Source organism: Mercurialis annua, linkage group LG4 (assembly GCF_937616625.2).
Source record: "Mercurialis annua linkage group LG4, ddMerAnnu1.2, whole genome shotgun sequence".
Lineage (NCBI taxonomy): Eukaryota > Viridiplantae > Streptophyta > Magnoliopsida > Malpighiales > Euphorbiaceae > Mercurialis > Mercurialis annua.
Window position 1 is genome coordinate 35593829 of NC_065573.1, and position 21544 is coordinate 35615372.

Sequence of the window (21544 nt, forward strand, 5' to 3'; positions counted from 1 at the left end):
GAAAAAAGTTAGGGCACCATTAGTAAAAATTACCCATTTTTTCAAAAGATAAATAAATAAATTGGCAATAACGATATATTTGGATTCCTACACTGTCACTCTTTTAATGATCGAATCTTTATACCAAAAAACATTTGAGACTCTACACTGTCAATTGCAAACATTTTCGTTGTGGATAAACTTTGCATAAACGAAAATTGGCAGAAAAACTTAATTTGGATGAAATTGACAAGACCAATGCGGACAATTTTTAATACATGGGCTCAATTGTTAAAACTGTGATAGTATAGGGACCCAGACTACTCTAAAACCATTCAGATTCCGACACAAAGAGGTCTTGTCATTCTTTTTTGCCTTCTATTACCCTTCCACTCCAAATTACGTTGGACAGTTCAAGTCCAATGAAGCTCAGCCCGGTCTGATCGCTGATATTCTGTAGAGTTCCGATGATCTGTTTCTAAAAAGTCACGGCGGTGATCATCAAGCAGGCAACAATGTCAAACGTGGCAGCAGAATGGCAACTCCTCTCCACAACTTTCTACCGCAAACAAGAAATATATCAAATGCAATGGAAAACCATCGATTTAAGCCGATACAAAATCGCCTGCGCGTCGTTCGGCGGTCCAATCGCGATAATCCGAGACGATTCGAAGATCGTGCAGCTCTATTCCGAATCAGCTCTCCGTAAACTCCGCATCTTCAACTCCGCCGGAATCCTTATCTCAGAAACCGTGTGGAAACACCCCGGAGGCCGATTAATCGGAATGTCATGGACGGAGGATCAAACCCTAATTTGCATTGTGCAGGACGGTACAATTTATCGCTATAATATTCACTCGGAGTGTATTGAGCCTAGTCTTTCCATGGGAAAAGAGTGCTTCGAACAGAATGTGGTGGACTGCGTGTTTTGGGGCGACGGTGTTGTGTGTTTGACTGAGGCTGGGCGGTTATTCTCTGTGTCTGATTATAAGGATGTGAAACCGGTTCAGTTGGCTGATTATAAAACGGCGGAGTTAGGGTTTGGTGTTGCTGATGAGGATGAGTTGCCACATTGTATGGCTGTGATTGAGCCGCAGTTTACTGTATCCGGGAATGTGGAGGTGATTTTGTGTGCGGGAGATAGGATTGTGATTGTTGATGAGGATGAGGTGAGGCCTGTGAATGTGAAGATTATCCATGTTGACTCAAACCGTGATGTTACGGAGGAGGTGGTCGAACTGGGGCCTATTTTGAAAATTGCTGTGTCTCGTGATGGCAAGGTTTTGGCTTGTTTTACACATGATGGGAGTCTTGTGTTCTTGAATATCCAGTTTCATTTGATTTATCAGTATCAATGTGAGGTAAATTCGATAATGTTATAGAATAATATCCAATTGCTATTGTATTTAGATTAAACAGGTTTTTGATTTGAGGTAAATAATGTTATAGAATAATGTTTATAAGTAGTCATAAGTGATCAGTTAATCTTGAAACAGTCTAAAATTCTATCAGCATTGTATTATGCTTACTGCATTATGCAAGCATAGAAGGTCTCAAAATTAAACTCATCTCTAATCTATCTTAGCTTTCTGTCTTTCTTATCTATTAACTATATCTTACCTTATCTTGCATTTGGGATCTTCTTAATCCCTTTAACATATGCAGTCAGCCCTTCCTCCAAAGCAAATGGCCTGGTGTGGACTGGATTCTGTGCTGCTTTATTGGGATGATATGCTTTTGATGGTTGGTCCTTCTGATGATTGTGTGTCCTATATCTATGATGAACCATTGAATCTTATACCTGAGTGTGATGGAGTAAGGATATTATCTAACACAAGTATGGAATTTCTACAACGGGTGCCTGATTCCACTGTATCTATCTTTAAGATAGGGAGTACCACACCTGCATCTTTACTATTTGATGCATTGGATCATTTTGACAGGCGAAGTGCTAAGGTAAGCCACTCCTTGTTTTGCAAACTTAGGAATCTATATACTCTTATTTCAGTCCTGCATAGTTTAGCTACATGTATGCATGAACTGTGTACTTCCGTAAAATGTTTATGTATTTCATGCTCTAATATTATACGTTTATATGTGGTATGTTTGTAACATTCATTTATTATTCTTTTGTTATATCATAATAGCATAATGTCTATAGGTAAGGTATCTAAATCATGAATTAATCTAATATTTCTTGAGGAAATTCATGCTGTCCTTTATCTACCAGGCAGATGAAAATTTGAGATTGATACGTTTGTCCTTGCCTGATGCTGTTGAAGCATGTGTTGATGCTGCTGGTCATGAATTCAATGTCTCTCGTCAAAGAACATTACTAAGAGCTGCAAGCTATGGCCAAGCCTTTTGTAGGTGACTTTGGTTTATTTCAAAAGTTGATGCATCAAACTTTTTCAGTTAACATATGTTGAAACATTTTTTAATGTTATTGCATGATGATAAACAATTTTTGTGATTTGATACTGGATTGATGCTAAGTTTCCTATACAATCCCTTAAAGGCAAAATCTTGATGGTTGAAATTGTGGAGTTAGAGACTTGATGCATTTCTGTTCCATATAACAGGTGCTTGCTTATATTATTAGTTGTTAATATGGTAAAGCCTCTGTTTTCCCTGCATTAAATATTTAAGCAGTACTCATATCTATAAGGCTGATTGGTGGTCTGGATCTGGGAATGCTCAACAGATGCTTGTGCATCAAAACTTCTGGTTTTGTTTTTGCTTCACAGTTCAAGTATGAGGAAGGGTTGGAAATTTGGATGTACTGATTTTTGGCAGCATTGCACGCTTCGTGCACTTATAATTGCTTTACTTATCCCTACAAAGTTTGTTAATGCATATTCCTTTACAAGATTTGTCATTGTTGGTATTTCCTTGCATGTTTTTCCTGTTGTTTTCAATTAGGCAGTCTCACAAGGCTGTGGAATTTGTTCTTCTGATGTTGCTTCTTGAGAGTTGAGATCAACATGTTAGAAGTTCTATGTCCATCTGATGTAATTTAATGTTTGAGTTGACGATGTATTCTATTTCTTGTGGATATGATTTATGGGGTATATTAAGTATAAATATCTCTAGTATTTTCCCTTAATCTTTTCCTGATTTTTGTTCTCGGTATTGATATCCAGTTGGCTTTGGCAGCAATTTTCATCGTGATGGTATTCAGGAGATGTGCAAAACTTTGAGGGTCTTGAATGCTGTCCGAAACTCTAAAGTTGGCATCCCTCTAAGTATTCAGCAATATAAGGTTTCAATTTTCGTACCCTTCCCGCTTTAACAATCTAATTTTGATGCTTATGTTTTATATGTTTATTGAAACTTTACACTGAACATACTTTGTGAATTCAGTCCCTTACAGCGTCTGTTCTGATTGGTCGCCTGATTAATGCTCATCAGCACCTTCTGGCGGTACGAATATCAGAGTATCTTGGAATGAATCAAGTAAGTTTTGAACCATACAAATTCTTTTACTGCATTATGATCTATCGTTAGCATTTATCTAGGGTTTTGCTTTACCCTTAACCAAACAATTTAAGGTGGAACAATGATATGGTTTCTTGAGGGAAAAAAATTTGAATATGTATACAGTTACGGCCTTAAAGAAGTCACCAACAGCCTCAAATGTCCCTGGCATCCCTCTTGATTTCCTGTGAGCTTCAATTTATTATGTGCATAATATTTAGTAGCTTAGTGAATAGAGAGCCACAGTTAATATGTTTTTATTTGCTAAGGTGGTCATGCTTAAGGAGTTTGCACTATAGAAAATAGAGTGCAGAAGTTATATCATATAGAAGTTCTATCGGGGAAGATGGACTTACTAAAGCTGTAGATATTGACAATAATTTATCTTCTCTATTATAATACACATTTTATAGCATAGAAGATACCTAAAACTGGAAATGATGTACACAATTAAGAAATCTAAATATTTTTCTTTTTCCTCTTGAAAAATGAAGAATTGTAAAAAAGACGCGATAAAGTACAATGGCTAGCACCTGATGGCTAAGACGTGCAGGTGTGGCTCTACGATTGCTGTGGTTAATGTATTATGAACTTAGGCAGCTTGGAATTGAAAATTGTAGGTAACACAAGCTACACATTTAGCAAAATCCAAGATATAGAAATGTCTGATTGGTACATATGTGCAACATTTAGTAATATCCTTGTATCTCCGTGAAATAATAATAATATGCCCTGTTCTGTGAGAGCTGAGCAGTTTATATTAATTGTCTTGAACTGCTTGTTGCGTGCAATCATTTGAATATGCAAAGATCATAGAACGAACATTTTGATTTGACATTGCTAACCTCCTATTTTGATATCTTACTGTGAACTGATATAACCTTAGAATACATGTCTTCTATTGAATACATAAAATCATTTACATGTGGATGCACTTCCTCTGTCTCCTTGCATAGGACGTGGTAATAATGCATTGGGCGTGTTCAAAGATAGCAGCTTCATTGACAATTTCTGATGCAACTCTTCTTGATATCTTGCTTGATAAGGTTTGTTCTCTTTAATACTCCTTTCTCTACAGAACTTTAGAAGTTGGCTTGTTTTCTTTTACCACATAAAAATGCCACATGTAAAATAATGCTCATATGAGTTGCAGCTCAAACTATCCAAGGGAATATCTTATGCAGCAGTTGCTGCCCATGCCGATAAGAGTGGCCGTCGGAAGTTAGCCGCTATGCTTGTTGATTATGAACCACGCTCCTCTAAACAGGTTTCTCAAATAATTTAAATAGTAACGCTTGTTGGATCATCATTTTGAAAGAGAGAAGTGGCATGATATAAATTTTCCAGAAGCTCTTCATACATTCATAGACATTTAAGTTATTTATTGACTGATTCTTGCTCATTAGGTTCCTCTGCTATTAAGCATCGGGGAAGAGGATACAGCTCTAATAAAGGCAACTGAAAGTGGTGATACTGACCTTGTATACCTTGTTCTCTTTCATATATGGCAAAAGGTATTGCTTTCAGGAATTCATATTCAGGTTTTTTTTCTTGAGGATATCAATCAGGATATATTCTGTGCGAATTAAGAAAAATGTGCTTATTGATTCTGTTTTTTGTTTATAATGCAGAGGCCAGCCTTAGAATTTTTTGGAACAATACAAGCGAGACCCTTAGCACGTGATTTGTTTATAGTTTATGCACGGTAAGTGCAGTATTGAATGGTATTTTCTATTAGTTGACTTTTTTTTGTCATGTACTTCATATTTTGGGATCCTTTTGGTAAAATGAATGAGAAAATGCAATATATCTAGTTGGCAAACTACAAGATACTAGGGAATAGAAATACGCCTTTTTTTTTTCATAATTCATTTAATTGTTTTCCTTTAGATGATTGTGAGTATTTTAATGTTATTGACTAAGCCGCAAAGGGGGGCTTACTGCAACCAGAATTGTTTATTGAATGATTGCAATTCCTTAGTGAGTTCTGTAAATTGGCACATTATATATTCAGAAACACGTCTTGATGGTATTTTGCTGAATGTTTACGAGTCATAGCTCGGCTAGGGCCTTCACCTGATGCTCATATGTACTAACTATTTCACATGAGTGAACAGCTTCTTCCTCTAAAATACAACAAGCATAAAGTCTGATTTTAACCATCTTTATTTAATCATTCTTTTTTTCTTGACTCTTCTTCTGGTTGTAAATGTGACCATAAGTTCTGGAAGACAAATTGTTGTATCTTACTCTTTGGTGTAATTGCGTCTCAGGTGCTATAAACATGAATTCTTGAAAGACTTCTTCCTATCAACTGGACAGCTTCAAGTATGTATGAGTTGTTTTATTAGTTGTCAACATTTGTTCTTTGGGGTATTTGATTCTCATAGAAGAGTAATAAATTTATCAAGTTTTGCATATTGCTTTAGGCATTTTCCAATTAGTTAATGATTTTCCTCATCGGCTATTGAAGTGAGGGAGTACTTAGATTATTTGGTCTATTTTAGCATCATAGTTTGTTTTAAATCTTTCATACTTTGAGCCCGTAGTCAAGATAACAATACCTATTGGGTCTTAAATGATACAAAACTATGCAATCGTTTATCGCTTGACCATTTATTTTTGATAGACAACATGACAAAGACACAGGTAATTATATATAATACGACTGAACGCAATAGTTTTTGATTGTTACTGCAAAATGCTTTTACAAATTCACATACCTTGCATACTTGTTGTACTTCTAAATTCAAATTTAAAAAAATTTAGTTTATAACAGAGATGACAAGGTTTTGCTTATTTTAGAGTAGCCATTTCTTTTGAGATTTCTTTCAGCCGAATAATATTATAAACCAGAATGAGTTGAGCCTGTCTCTAGTTCTTCTAAAATTATTATTTTGGGTGTTAGGCCATACTTAATCATGCTTTGCCAAATAATTTGATTACTATTTGGTCCTTCAGGATGTCGCTTTTCTTTTATGGAAAGAATCATGGGAAATGGGGAAAAATCCAATGGCAAGTAGAGGATCTCCACTTCATGGTCCACGCATAAAGCTCATCGAAAAGGCCCAACAGCTTTTCTCAGAGACCAAGGAACATGTTTTTGAGTCAAAAGCTGCTGAAGAGCATGCAAAGCTGTTAAGGTAAGAGATTGCAACAATCTTTAGGTCTCATCTCTGCATTAGCCATAATGAATCATGATCAAACATGTTAATAACATTGAATTTTGTGTGAAGTTTCAATACACCGCATTTTAGAATCACTTGATGCATTTCCTTTATCAGTTATATGGAGAATGACAAAATAAATACTCCCTCCGTCTCAATAGAGTTGTCCACTTTGAGAAATTTTTTTGTCCCAAAATTTCTGTCCACTTTTAAAAAATAACAATTTTTACACTCAATTTTCCTATATTATCCCTATTTAAAATCTACTAATGAGTAAATTGAAAGTAAATTGCAAGTGGACCCTATATTAAATAAGGATATGACAAGAAAGTAAGGAAAATTTTACAAAACCCATAAATAATGATTGTTTTTCATAAACTGCGTGATAAAGGCAAAATGGACAACTCTTTTTAGAATATTCTATAATTTTATATTGTTATTTCTCCTGAGAATCTTTCTATTTCTAGAATTTACCAAACATACCTGTTAAGATAATAACACCAACACTAAATAAGGAACTAAAATCTATTTTTACCTAGTATAAATATGGTTAGGATGATTTAGTTTTGTGTATGCGAGTGTGCGGTGTGCCAACTGATGAGTGTTTAGTTATGCATGTATTGTAGAAGAGTGTGTACATGAGTGAAAAATTATGAGTATTAGTGTGTGTGACTGTCTTTTGTACTAAAATTTTCTTCAGCATAATAAATAAAGTTTCATTACAATTTAGTCCTCTAAATATTCTACACATTGAACTATTGATGATGATGGTAGCCGACTTGTGAAAGTTTCTCCAGTAATTCTAGTTTTTTAGTATGATTGGTCAAGTCTTTTGAAATGTACATAGTGGTTTAAATTTTTAGGTCAAATTTTAAAATGATTAAGCTGTAATTTGTGCATATTTTTTGTTTAGATTTAAAAGCATTGATGCAGTTATCATGTTATGAGGTTTATTTGCTTTATTGTGTTGCTCTTGGGGTGCTTTGCGTCTTTAACAACTATGCTAATGAGCTAATTGTTTAAGAACTTGCCCATTTAAGCTCATATATTTTCGTAATTCTCACTAGACTATTTATTCTTTTTAGCGGACTTAAGATTATGCACACAGTTAAAATATTTTATCTAAATGTGTTAAAAGAGTTTTTGGTTCTTTTTTCTTGAATTTCTTTTCGGTGCAAAAGTAAAAGTTTTTTGATTGTAATGAAAAAAGTGTCATTCTAATTCATACTTTATGTAGTATAAAATAATATGAATAATGATTTATGAATTTGATCCTCCTTAGAAGTTATCGAACTCATTTTTATTATTGCTACTGATAGACTTGTAATTGAAAGACATTCTTTTTGGAATTAATTGTTAATTAGCATTATTTTAAGTGCAAGTTCTTTTTTTGCTACATTATGCATTATTTCATATGTTGTATAGCTCATCATGTTACATCTCCCTTATCTGTTCTTTATTCTTTGTTCAAGTATTTGCTTGCTTCTTTTTTCTTATTCGACGAATAAACTTTACCTGCACTGCTGATTACTTGCGACCTTTTCAGAATTCAACACGAGATAGAAGTATCTACAAAGCAGGCCATATTTGTTGATTCTAGCATAAGTGATACCATCAGAACATGCATTGTATTAGGGAATCATCGGGCTGCTACAAAAGTGAAAACAGAGTTTAAGGTCTGTGAAGTTCTCTTAATGTTGCATTACATTTAAGTGGAGATAGCGAGCGCAAAAGAGTTATTTTTCTTGTTACTTTCAATCTCGTCCTTATTTTGTGTGTGCTTACTTTTTTGCAGGTTTCTGAGAAAAGATGGTACTGGCTTAAAGTTTTTGCTTTGGCAACAATCAGAGATTGGGATGCTCTAGAAAAGTTTTCTAAGGAGAAGAGACCGCCAACTGGTATAAGTCTTTTATTCAATCTTCAATGAACATCAACTAAACCAAATTCAGCTAGTATTCTATCTGCTTCCACAGTCATCTATCATTGTCAAAATTGTAAAGATTCTAGTGAACAATTCACCTGAAAATTAATTTTCCCCATGCTTAGCAAAAGCCTCTTCAAGAAAGGTTATTGAATGTATGAAGTGGAGTTTAGCTTTGAATTTTCAGCAGACACTTCGCAATATTTCCATGATTTTACCGTAAGCAAACCATAAAGGTCATGATTGAATATGGGCAAAATTGAACCTTAAAATGGGAACGGTGATTGTAATGTTAGTCAGCGATTGCCGTGCATGGATTAGTGTCTAGCTCAATATCTTAAATAGATAAAGGAATTACCTTTTTTGTGTTTTCTGCAGAAACTAAATTTGTACTTGGCAATTTAACAATGACCTTGAACAGCTTTATATTTGATAAATAAGATCTGTGTTAATGTGTATATTTTGTTTATTTATTTATTTTGGCTTCAAATAGGTTACAGACCATTTGTGGAGGCGTGCACTGATGCTGACGAGAAAGGTGAAGCTCTGAAATATATTCCCAAGCTTTCTGATCTTAGAGAGAGGGCAGAGGTAATCAGAATTATATCATCAAAAAGTTACTGTCATCCCTTTGAGGTTGGGTCATCATTAATGTTTTTTTTTTCTTACGAATTTTAAAAATTCACCATTTTCTCCTGACTTTTAGTTTTTAGAAAACCGAAACTCCCGTTGTAAGGAGGTTTCAGACTTTCAGTTAAATGGAACTGAAAAACTAGAGAAGCAAAGATTCGAGTTTCCAAAATTCAGGAGAAAAACACTAATTTTGACCTACCGTTAAGCGGGTGATAGTAATTTTTCCTTAATTGTACATTGGCCTCCAAATACCATTGTCATGATCCTTGTAATTCACAGGCTTATGCTCGGATTGGCATGGCAAAAGAAGCAGCAGATGCCGCTTCTCAGGCAAAAGATGGAGAATTGCTTGGACGATTGAAACTGAGCTTTGCACAGAATTCAACAGCTTCATCAATTTTTGATACTTTTCGATCGTCCTTCCAAGGTGTATGATAGTCAGGTGTGTATATTATATCTTTTTCATATGCCCTGCTCAGCATACTGTGTGCATATAAAACCTTAATGTAATCTGATGATGATGTTAAAAGAAAAAGCTAAGTTATTCTTGCAGGTGTCTTGCGTGTGCAGTTTTTACTTTTAGGGATGATAGAATTTTTGGGGATGTTTTTGTCCTTTTTTATAGCAAATGTATTTCAATAATCTGTAATCTAGATACTTGCTTGATTTTTTGTTAATAAATTTTGGTTCCCATTTGGTTTTGCTCAGTCCATTTTTTAGTTTAAATTTTTTCATAATGTTACTGTGTTCCTTTTGTTTTTTTGTATGCCAATTAGGAGTGAGCAAGTTTGAATCGAACCCAACTGAATTGTGCAAATTGATTCTGTTTTTAAAATGTTGGTTTGAGTTCGTTTTATTTATTTAATTTAGTCATTGGTCATCAGCAATAACATCAAGTTGTGGACTTGTTTCTTCTCCTAGTTTAGCTTCTTCTTCTCCTTTAACAACTTATTCATATTCTGGTTCTTCTCCATTTTGTTATTAAAATTCATACATACCTATGTATGTAGCTGTTTAATAAAAATTTGAAAATAAAATATGCATTAAATACTGCTTGGAAAATTAAAAGTTATCTTATAAAGTCTAATTATTATTATTTTATAAAAATTATTAATGAGCTTTAGGTCAAATTGTACAAGTTTGGACAACATTCTACTTAGGTCGTGGGTTTAACTCCTAAGAACGCTTTTCCTTTCCAATTGCCAAAAAAAAAAAATTACAATTTACATGTAAATCTATGCTGTATTCATCTCATCCTCATTAAAAAAAAGTCTTTTTACATTTTAATTGATGATTTTTATTTAAAGAACACTTTTCATATTAATGTGACTCATTTAATATAATATGAGGATACAAAATAAAAATTATTAATTGTTGAGTTATTTTCATATAAAATATTAACTTTTTGCGTTCGTAGTGGCTTAAGAACAACGTTTAAAATTTAATATGAGAAAGCTTAACTATTTTTGGTATTTCACATTCCAAATGTCATTATTCGATGTTTCAATCATTGAATGTTAGCTTTATTTAAAAATTATAGTAATTAAATTGCTATAAATGTGAAAATTTGAAATTTTTAATGCAAATAATCTTTCTATGTTTTTAGTTATTGTAGTAATTGATTTTGAAGATCACTCATTTTTCATTTTAGATACTAAATTTTGATTATTTTTTTGTCACTAAACTTTATTTTTTTTATGTTCGTTCTTGGCCAAAAATATTTAAATGGCAATTAGAATTTATTTATTTTACCTGAAAACTTGCCGTGTGTACATAATTTAGCCTAAAAACTCTCTTCCATACTAAAAGTATGTATGAGTGATAAGTTTTTAAGATAAAACTAGCAAAATCCGGCTGTCACATGTCAAAATTCGGCTGCCACTTAAATATTTTTGTTTAGAAATACTCGTTTACAACAAAAAACTAAAATTTAGTAATTAAAAAAATTCAGTGAGTGGGAATTAATTACCCTAGTTATTGTGGGATAAAAAAATTATCCAAGGACGAAAAATATAATTTACTTGCTATGATGCACGGAAAATTTAGGGAAAGTGCGTTTTTCATAAACATTTCTGTTTACGAAATTTTCAGAAATTCTTCGGATATGTTTCTGTAAATAATAAAAGTTAAAAAGTCCTTTTTTAATTAAAAACCCGTTTTTTAAATTTAATTATTCACGTTAGCCATAATAAACAAATGAGAATTTTTCTTTCTTTCTAAAACACAAAAAGTTATTATGACTTAAATTTAAATGACTTATTTTTTCTAGTGTAATAAAACTTTATTTATATAAAAATCTACTCCCTCCATTCCAATAGAACTGTCCAATCTTTTCTAGTAATCACTCCATTTCGTTTAAAAAGTCTCATTTGTTTTTACACACAAATTAAAAAAATATTTTTATTTTTATTTTTTTTATGTTTTGCTTCTATTAATAATAATAAAAAAAATTCATAAAATTCTATTAAAATGACTAAAAAAAGGATAAGAAATTTGATGAAAAAGTATTTTCAAGATAGAAATGAGACTTTTTATCGGGACATATCATACAAGTGTTTTATATAATTAAATTTTAATATTTGTAGATCTTTTTAAGTTTTTCTTACTTTTATAAGTATATCTTCATTTCCGAAAGAGCCGTTAGGCGGTGTTCGTTTGCATTTGGTGCAATTACTTGCATGAATGCCATATGTTAACGTTAAGTTATTAAAATCCATAATAACTACACCCACACATGCGCTTCCATCTCTGTGAAACCCTATTCATCTTCCTTTATAATTTTCTAGTTTCCCCCTTTGTCTTCTTCATCTTCTTTTTCTCTCCATCAACGGCGCCATGACTATAAAGGTTTGATTCTGAATTCAGATCTATTTCTTATCTTTGAAGAAATTCCAGCTTTTGAAAGACTTTTTTAATCTGACTCAGTCCAAATCCGTCCGATTCACTCAATTCGGACCGATTCTTGCACAATTTCGAGTCAACTCATTTTGTTGTAACTTTGACTCGACTGCTAAGAATCGACTTGAGTCTAACAACCGTGCCAATGTATCACATATGAAATTTATTTATTTATTTTATCTATGTATTTTAATAATTAAACTGTAAGGCCAACATAAATATGAGGATTATAGTTTGATTATTTTGTTCAATTATTTTTCAACTACAATGTTGAAATGTAGTTCACAAGAAAAAATATTGATTTTTAACTTTGATTTTATTAAATTTCATGTGCTTATTTAATTATCTTAATAGATTTGTCTTTGAATTCATTTCTAGGCAGCAAGATGGAGAGGTGATTAAGCTAGCTGAGGAAGCAACTCTTCATTTAATACTCCGGTAGGGAACTATGGCACCCAAGTCTATGCTCTTGGTGGAATGAGAATCTCAATAGAAAACTATAGTGTCTGATTCTCTAATTTTGGTAGAACGAAAACCTTGATACGAACTAAATTTCTGATTTTGTTGGAATGAAAATCTCGATAAAGAATTGTACCATCTGACTCTCTAACTTTTAGAGACTTAAAGGCACAAAATTCTACCCGTCCTCGATTAGATCCATCTGTTCATATGAATGTGCAAGCTAAGGAAACTTGTTAAGATAGAAGCTTTTGATTTCCTCTGCCTCTTAATCCTACTTTGCTTACATTCATGAAAGTGCCATTAGAAACTGCTTACATCCATGAAGACGTCATTAGAAAAGTTGAGGAGATATTTTGAAATTCATGTTATTTGGTCAGAAGCAACCGGCCGTTGAGCAAAGTATTGCTGAGCCATAAACATCAGGAAGACTTTTAGCTATGTCATACGACATCAGGTATGGATCTCAAATTAGAGGCCCTTTCTAATTGAAGAGTAACTTCCTCAAGCTGGTCATGCGATTGGGTTTGCGCCGGGATAATACTCTCATGGCTGGAGAATGTATCTAAAGTAATCGGTCAAGTTTGATTTCTATGCTTTGATTAAAATGGCGGAATACAAAGCGATGTGGTTAAGGGTTGCAAATGAAAGAGTTGTGAAAGCTGAACACTTGATGATCAAAAGTGGCTCCAAACTTGTAGTGAATCAAATAAGAGGAACGTTTGAAGTAAGAGATCTGAAAATGAGAAAGTATTTTGACTGAACAAAGAGCTTGATAAGTTGGAAGAAGAGGGCAGAAGACGGGAACTTCATCATGTACCAAGAGCTGAAAATGAAGATGCCAACCTACTGTCTAAGGCTGCAGCAACAGAGGAGCATCTGCAAGGAATTTCTTTCATGGTTCAACCAAGCTTTAATATAGAAAAGCCATAAAGAAGCCTCTTGAGGAATTGATGTATAGATTGGCCAAGTATTTGGAAACAATACATCGCGAGGAAAGGAAAAAAGTTGATAAGGTAACCCGAGACACTCTTCATTTGTTTTTTTTATATTAATGACATTTTGTGAAAAATCATTACAATCATCTTTGATTGAAATCTGGAGAGACATAAAAGGCATATGTAGAACTCATGTCCTCTTTGAAATCATGCAGATTTCCGGAAGGATGTAAGCGAAGTAGAATTAAGAGGTAGAAGAAATAAGAAGGTTCTATTTTTAACGAGTTTCCTTAGCTTGCATATTATGTGGAAAAGAAGAGCTATAGAGGGTTTAATTGAAGAGGAGTAAAATTTTGTGCTTTTTAAAGGTTAGAGACTCAGGTGCTATAGTTCGTTATTGAAATTTCCAGTCTACAAAAATCAGAAACTTAAGTGATATCCTATCAAGGTTGTCGTTCTCGTTCTACCAAATCAGAAATTTAGATGCAATAGTTTTGTGTTGGGGTTCCCATTCCGTCAAGAGTGGAGACTTAGGTGTCATAGTGTCCTACCAGAGTTTTAAAAGAAGACTTGGCTCTTCTGCCAATTTACCTTCTTCTTCTACTGTAATAAGTTAGGTTCTAGTCCTGGTTGTGAATGAGTTCGAGCAGCTCCATTGATGGAGTTTGTACTAAGAATTCCTTTTAATTATTATTTCAGAACTAATCAAGCTGATTCTTCTTCTGGTGCAATTGTTGTCATTGCTTTCTCAAATTTAATTCTGTTACATTACTTATTAGGATTGTTCTAAATCATAAATCTCATATTTTGATATTTTATTGTTAAAACTCATACACATCTATGTACATCTCATATGAACTTTATTTGTTCTTATTAACATATTTTTTAAATAATTCTTAAACTGTAGTGCAAACATAGACATGAGGATTATACTTTGATTTATTTTTTAACTACAATGTAAATATGGAGATCACAAGAAAAACAATTGATTTTTAAGCATATGATTGAGTTGTATTTTAAATCCATTTTAGACAGTAAGACAAAAATATATGTGATCAAACTAGCTTCAAGAACATATGACAGTAACATACTGATTTTTCTTTTCGAGCAGTTCATCTTACACATGGATTTATAGAATGATTTTTTTTATATTACATATATCAACCTGATAATATATAAACACAAACAGTAAATTGCATGAGAACTTACACATATATGATATACGTATATATAAGGAGTTACTAGCCTCTGTGACACTTGATTTTTGTCTTTATTTTCAGTTTGATACCGAAACTTTAATTCGTATGAAAATATTACCATAAATTTAATTTACATTTTCAAGTGATGGTACTTGGATAAATTCAAGCAAAAGATGCCAATGTGCCAGTACCATCTCCTGAATGTATATTATACTTGTGGTATCATTTTAATATGAATTTAATTCGGTACCAAATCGAAATTAGACGCAAAAGTTCAATACTGTACAGGCAAATAACTATAAATATAAGGAATTCAAGCATCTGACCAGGATATATCCATGGATCCAACATCATCGGGATCAGATACTCCTAAAGCGCTCCAAACTGCTTTTGAGGCATCGACAATGTTGTTCGGACAAGGTGGCTGATAATCATGATCAGAATCACATCCCATAGTAGAATCACATTCATCAACTACTTTAGCCCTAACACTCTTTCCATTTCCATGGATATTAACATATTTCAAGCACCTACTCTTGTTGTTAAACCATCCCGTAGAAAGTGCTACCACCAGCTCGTCATCTGGATGATACTGGTTATCGCATTCTGATGGTCCTCCGCCATCACCGCCCTTCGCAAAGCTGTTTATTGTCAATGTTGCTTTAGTATTTCCAGTAACCGGAGGTGAACACTTGAATGTAGTGTACATTTTGCCTTGTTTACAGCAATCAGAATCATGTTCTTGATTGCATTGTCCGGGCGGAGGCTTTCTGCCTCTTATCTTGCCGCTCGGGTTGCAGGATTGGGACTCCGCAAAATTGAAAGCAAGAATGAGAAAAAAGGAAATGAGAAGAATCTGATACTTCATTTCTTTTGTATTTCTACTATTGTTCTGTTTAATGATTGTTTTTGTGTGGAGATTACTTAATGGGATTAGGGCTTTATATAGAGAGGTGAGTTTCTAAAAATTAATTGCAATTGTTTAATTTGAAATAAGGACAAATTTTCCTTCTTTTGAATTAAAGAAATATGTACCCCATTTCGTTAAACTGCTGTACAATGACTAGTATAAGAACTTTTTGTAGATTTCTGTTTTCTTTACTTAAAGATATGTTTATGCCCCTGAGTTTTAAGTTTAATCAATTTATTAATTTATTTAAAATTACAAAGTTATCCAACACGTTATCACCACTTTTTTGTGCTGTCTTTGAGTATAAAGAATAAGTTAAGTTTATGTGAGTAAATAAATATTTTAAAAATTTAAACATTTAAGTGATTAAAGTTTTATAGTTTATGCATATATATATTTGGATATGAGAAGGATGGAGACAAAATAAAGTTAAAAGTTGAGAAAAGCAATATTGGTCGTCTCATACTTAAGAGATATTCTGCATAAGAGACGACCTTAGTTATTAAACAACATCAAGACAGAATTGAAAATTTAAAGAAGGTTTACTATCTTAAAAATATTTCGACTTTTAATTTTTTATCAAATTTCACTTCTACGCAGTAAAATTGCCAATTGCACCGAAATCCACGCATTTGGATTTCTTTTTTTGGTTAGAATAAAATTTAATAACATTGATAATTATTAAAACACTTTAGGTCTTCAATCTAAAAACAAAAAAAATCCTCATTTATAAAATTAAACGGGGATGGGGATATCTAATATTAATAATAATATGAAAAGTTGAACTAATTCTCATTTTTATTTTTACACTAATATATTAAACCAGATAAACACAAAAAAGTTACTATCTGTATTCTCTTTCATTTTCATCTCCATTACCATTTTTGAATGAAACACGTTCTAAAAGATAATTCAACATCTAATTTTTCTGTACAGCTAGTGTTTTGAATACAGGTCATTTGAGGTCTAATGTCCATAAGATCCAAACATTTAGCATTATTATCAATTCTAATCAAATCTTTTCATTTTATCAATTACAACAAAATTATATCTCAGATATAGACAAGCATACCAAATTAAATAAATTAACTTCGGTTATCCACTTGATAGCAATTAATCATTCAATTTAAATCATTCAATTATTGTCGCATGAATAAAATTAAATTCAATCAGTAAATTATGCTTACTTCACTATAACTAAAATAATATTCTTCAAATCAAAATAAAACTCAACAAAATATAAATTTTAATTGTTATTAATAAAATCGGTATATATTTGTGCCTAATGATTAGACGATCGTCTAAGGAATCGGAAAATGCATCCCACTGTGAAACAGTTTTAGAAGAAAAATAAAAAAACATAACATACAACAGTGGCTGCTGATACAACTACAAGCATATGCATGTGCTTGTAAAACTCAAATTATTTCATAAATATGCGTTTATTGTTCTGTCAACTTTAATGTTGCATACGATGAGTTCTCGTATTTTCCTTCCCACCTGTAAATTTTTACTATAAGATTTAGTAGGGCATATGATATGATTGAGTTTCACTAACAAAACTGAAACTCTGAAAACAGTCTGACCTGCAGGCTTCTTTTTCCGGTATCTGAAGCTCCAAATCCTGTTTGAATGGCTGAAATACAAGTTCCAGTTTCTGATCATCCACTTTGTGACAAGCTGGTGGATCCCACTGTACGTTACTTGCAACTTTAGAATTGAAGAACGACGTGCATGTTTGGTTCGGTTTGACTAAGTAAAATTTAAAACCAAACTATTCTATAGTGGATAAAATGAAAATCAAATCACACATAACATTTATATAAATTATCGGTTTGATTATCCAAAATCTACAGTTTATTTTGATTTGATTCGGTTCATATATATTTTGACTAAAATTACATTTACTAACTAAAGTAATATATATTAATTTATTCTTGTATGAGACAGACAGAGAGAGTACCTTAGGGGAATTATCCTTGTCAATAGTGAGAGCTCTAATACCCTTCACGACATAATAATGGCAGTTAATATTCATATGCAACGAAACAAGTTTGCTGCAAAAATGAATAGTTTTTACAAGAAATGTTTGGTGGTGATCAGATGTGTAGTTATTACCTCATAGACATCTGCAGATATTGTGGTCCGGAGTATGTTCGTCGTTAGTCTGAATTCTTTCTTGAGACATTCAGCAACTGTCTGCTTCCTTCCTTCACGGATCTGCGTTAAATTTGAATTAGAGCCAACTCGTGCATCAAATCCAAGAATTAGACAAATAAAAATGAAAAAACAGAGGAAAATCAGTCAAGACTGTTTTAACTAATTGAACTCAAATAGAGCTCTAAAGAATTGCAGCACATATTATATAGGTCTGGGCAAAAACAGTACTAGACAGTTTTCTTTTTTAATCAGACCAGACCAAAATTTCATTTGGGTTTGGTAAAAGTAGTTAAAAAGGATTGGTTTTAAAATGAATGAGTAGAAAGTTTGATTTTTTAAACAACTGAAAAATTGAACTTCGCAAAGACATCGTTTTGATTAATAACAGCTAAATCGGTTATGCTATAAAATCTATATATAGAGCCATTACCGATCGTAATGTGACTTTCAATCCTGTAGGGGATGATCTTTTCAACCCTTTTAGTATTGTCCCTATCCATCCATTTCCCTCCAGACTTGCCTCAGCTTCCTGCATGGAACAATTTGCATTGAATTGCATCAGCTATGATCGCAAAAAGTCTGTTTTTGTTTTAAAAACTTTCTCCACAAGAAAGTATAACATAAACTTACAAACGATTCGATGATATCCTCCACAGTATTCTTGGAAAAACACTTGTCAATAAGTGACAGCCTAAAGGACAGCCAGAACCATCAGGTCCCCATAAGACGGGAAATATTTGAGTTACCATAAGATTTTTCCAATTTATAATTATTTACCTTTTCAAAACACTTCCTTCTTCGAGAAGAACATCAACGGAAAATTCTTCTATAGCAGATTTGACTGCTTTTGCATCACCCGTGTTCAAGCTAATAAGACGCTGCTCTAGCTCAGGCAGTTTCTGATATAGACAAACAATGTGTATAAAGTTAGGAGTGTGCACTGATCCGAATGGTTTCAGACCAAAAATGACCATTTCAGTTCATTTACTAAAAAAAATTTAAATATTTCGGTTTGGTTGACTTTTTATTTCTAAAAATCAAAAACTTAAAAGGCGGAACTATCTATATATTATAATTTTCTTAACAATAATATCACGTTTTCATGTATTCAAATGGTTAAAATATATGATATACTAATATCGAAATCTATATATTATAATTTTGTTCTAATATTTCAACCGAACAAAACCTAACTTTACCCCTCTAATTCAGTTCGGTCAAGATTTCCTTAAAAGACCAATTGATTTTTGAAAAAATAACTTTCAAAATGAATCGAAAACCGACTGCATACCCATATATGAAGTTGCTCTTTCATTACATCAATTCTTGGCATCCAACACCAGAAAGTATCAATGCAACTACGCAAGTAACTACAGTAGATGACTTGAACATGTATGAAAAGTGAACTTAGAACACTCCAGGGTTACTTGGAGAAACAAAACTAAACTTACCTCTGAAGGAACAAAGTGCGTTGCCAATCCAGCCGCAACCAATTCCTTGCCATTAAGCCTAGCTCCAGTTAAAGCTAGGAATTCCCCTGCATAAAACATCCCACGAAATCATTTTATTTTTACTTAGCACACAAGCATTTCTCCTATTTCTCTTCCTCTTTTTATGTTTGTAGGAAAATAAGAAAGCTTCTGTGTATACACACATAAAGCACATAATCAGAATGCCCTTTCACTAATTTTACACTCACCCAAATTGCCAGGGAGATGAGAAAGCATGTAAGAGAAGCCACAATCAGTATGAAATCCGATACTTGCTTCTGGAGTTGCAAAAACCTACGCATTCATAATAGACATCAAGAAGATTGGAACAAAACTTGGACCGAAAACTTATGACTGAAAGTAGAAAAACAAGAGCACAACACTCACAGTTTTCTCAGTGACAACTGAGAATTTCATCGGAACCATCAAAGAAGCGCCGCCACCCATTGAAATCCCATTGACAAGTGCAACCTGTTTAAAACATTGAGGAGGTCAAATGTTTTTACTTCAATGATGAGTAGGCAATATTATAATATGTTTCGTTTGAATGCGATTTAGAAGCAGGACCTGAGTTTTCTTGTATGTATGGATGTGATAACAGAGCCAGTACATTCTGTAAACCACTTCAAGGCAAGAATCCTCTGCCAACAGCAACTACTTAATAATTTAAAACAAACAGATTATCGCATACATATAAGAGAAAAAATTCTCCTCGAGCGCATAGAGTCTGACGGTTTCTGCACATTGTAAAAACAAAGAATCCTCATAGATATATCAAGTAACTTCTTTCAGGATAGAGAATTTACTTGATGTCCTGCCATCATAAAACATTTTCAGATCTCCACCTGCAGAAAATGCTCGACCAGCACCCTGAACAAGAAATATGATCATCAAGGCCTTTCAACAACGGGAAAATTCCATAAGCCGAAAAGGAAGAGTAGTTCAGGCGGTAGCCTAGTTAACACCTTGCCATTAGAAGAATTATGTATGATTACTATTAGTGTCTATGCTATAAGAATTACCTATAAAAGATCTGCACCTTTTACGCATAAAGGGTCCTAAACCTTGAATTTGATTCAATCAAATCCTAAACCTTTTCAAAAACTATTTACCGTTACTCCTTAAGCAAAAAAGAGGAATGTTTGTCAATACAGAATTGCATGTATTTGGCACAATAAATTTCTTGCTGTACTTCTCCAATCAAACAAACCAAAGAAAAATACAATCGATATCCGATTATAAAAATGATATTGATATTTAATATCTATATAAACTCATTATAGAATTCAACTTGAGAATATAAGAAGTAGAACTAGCCTTGATTAATATAAGCTCAGCATTATCATCTTTCTCCCATTTCTCTAAGAATCCAGCAAGAATAGAAACCTGTCTCCATTGAAATAACATTAAATCATGCACAACACTCTTACTCTTTGTTCAAATGCTATAAGATGCATACAATTCTATCTAACATACCACTTTGGATGAAATAACATTCAGTTGACGTGGCCGGTTCAATGTAATCAGCCTCACATGGCTTATTTCTTCTCCAAGAACAACCTAACCAATAACAATTCCAGCAAATACCAATTACTTAAAGACCAAATTTTATTTAGTTTCTGCTACACCAATTGACAAATAAAATAGCTAAAACTAAACAAACTGTCACCTGCTCTTCTGGGTTCACTATTGCTTGAGCCATTTATAATGATGGAGTTATATATATTGATATTCAAGGCAAGAAACTGCAGCAACCCAAACAAAAAAATGAAAAATCAAGATTGAAAACAACAGTGTCAGTGTGTACCCATTAAGCAGAGAAAGAAAAAGAAGACATCTTTAGATAAAAAAACTTACAAAAGATGTGAGCTTTTTTAGTTGAAAGAGTGGTAGAGAATGACATTATATATGTAATGAATTTACTATAATAACAGTGGTGAAGTAGGTTGTTGATGTTATGATGAAGTGATGTGATCTTGTTTCAGACAGGAACACCTGTTTTACCTAACACCTTCTAGTACACTTGTTCTTTGACTACCCGTCATCACCAACCACACCAACCAACTAATGCCATTCCACATTGACCTTTTTGAAAATGACAGAAATTATTCTAAAAAAAATACTGTAGTAGATATAGGAAAATTTCGTATTTCTTTAGAGTTTAAATAAAATTAAAATATTAAATGATAAAATTTTAAAAAACAAATATATAGTACACACTTCAATAACAAAGTTAATAGAAGTTCGTAGAAGATAAAAATTCAACTTTTGCTCTCGAATTTGGTAAAAGAAAAAATCAAATAAGATTAAATT

The 21544-nt window shown here is 32.8% G+C and overlaps 3 protein-coding genes across 6 annotated transcripts; 1 reads left to right on the forward strand and 2 right to left on the reverse strand.

Annotated features, from left to right (window-relative positions):
- Positions 1-328: 328 nt before the first annotated feature.
- On the forward strand, positions 329-14203 carry LOC126676901 (protein VACUOLELESS1). 4 transcript variants are annotated; one of them, XR_007640439.2, is made up of 17 exons: positions 330-1340; positions 1645-1935; positions 2210-2345; positions 3123-3241; positions 3343-3435; positions 4413-4502; positions 4610-4723; positions 4863-4970; positions 5088-5161; positions 5730-5784; positions 6418-6599; positions 8170-8299; positions 8419-8521; positions 9038-9135; positions 9457-9619; positions 12454-13550; positions 13688-14203. XR_007640439.2 is itself a non-coding variant. In XM_050371230.2 (16 exons), the coding sequence occupies exons 1-15, from the start codon at positions 495-497 to the stop codon at positions 9610-9612; spliced, it is 2595 nt and encodes an 864-aa protein (XP_050227187.1). In that variant the 5' UTR covers positions 330-494; the 3' UTR covers positions 9613-9619; positions 9731-9884. The 4 variants fall into 4 exon arrangements, 3 of the variants coding, with proteins under 3 accessions (XP_050227188.1, XP_050227187.1, XP_050227186.1); XM_050371230.2 differs by lacking the exons at positions 12454-13550; positions 13688-14203 and adding an exon at positions 9731-9884; XM_050371231.2 differs by lacking the exons at positions 12454-13550; positions 13688-14203 and having other exon boundaries at positions 329-1340; positions 2210-2349; positions 3136-3241; positions 9457-9884.
- Positions 14204-14537: 334 nt separating this feature from the next.
- On the reverse strand, positions 14538-15766 carry LOC126676902 (kiwellin-1-like). Its single transcript, XM_050371232.2, has one exon. The coding sequence runs from the start codon at positions 15537-15539 to the stop codon at positions 14985-14987; it is 555 nt and encodes a 184-aa protein (XP_050227189.1). The 5' UTR covers positions 15540-15766; the 3' UTR covers positions 14538-14984.
- A 1038-nt stretch (positions 15767-16804) lies between these two features.
- On the reverse strand, positions 16805-21283 carry LOC126676181 (3-hydroxyisobutyryl-CoA hydrolase-like protein 5). Its single transcript, XM_050370334.2, has 16 exons — positions 21089-21283; positions 20901-20976; positions 20708-20791; positions 20549-20617; positions 20038-20101; positions 19799-19872; positions 19619-19702; positions 19441-19525; positions 19193-19278; positions 18519-18640; positions 18372-18432; positions 18172-18270; positions 17700-17801; positions 17545-17586; positions 17168-17274; positions 16805-17081 (listed from the first exon to the last, which is right to left on the reverse strand). Exons 2-16 carry the CDS (start codon positions 20931-20933, stop codon positions 17024-17026), a joined length of 1170 nt encoding a protein of 389 aa, XP_050226291.1. The 5' UTR covers positions 20934-20976; positions 21089-21283; the 3' UTR covers positions 16805-17023.
- Between the last annotated feature and the right edge of the window lie 261 nt (positions 21284-21544).

Bases quoted from the DNA above. Each gene is read 5' to 3' on its own strand.
- LOC126676901 (XM_050371229.2), top strand. From the start codon at position 495: ATGTCAAACGTGGCAGCAGAATGGCAACTCCTCTCCACAACTTTCTAC. The intron at 1,341-1,644 runs GTAAATTCGATA...TAACATATGCAG, and splicing joins TTTATCAGTATCAATGTGAG to TCAGCCCTTCCTCCAAAGCA. The intron at 5,785-6,417 runs GTATGTATGAGT...TTGGTCCTTCAG, and splicing joins TATCAACTGGACAGCTTCAA to GATGTCGCTTTTCTTTTATG.
- LOC126676902 (XM_050371232.2), bottom strand. From the start codon at position 15,539: ATGAAGTATCAGATTCTTCTCATTTCCTTTTTTCTCATTCTTGCTTTC.
- LOC126676181 (XM_050370334.2), bottom strand. From the start codon at position 20,933: ATGGCTCAAGCAATAGTGAACCCAGAAGAGCAG. The intron at 19,526-19,618 runs GTGAGTGTTGTG...ATGAATGCGTAG, and splicing joins CAGTTGTCACTGAGAAAACT to GTTTTTGCAACTCCAGAAGC. The intron at 19,279-19,440 runs GTGAGTGTAAAA...TGTTTTATGCAG, and splicing joins TCATCTCCCTGGCAATTTGG to GGGAATTCCTAGCTTTAACT.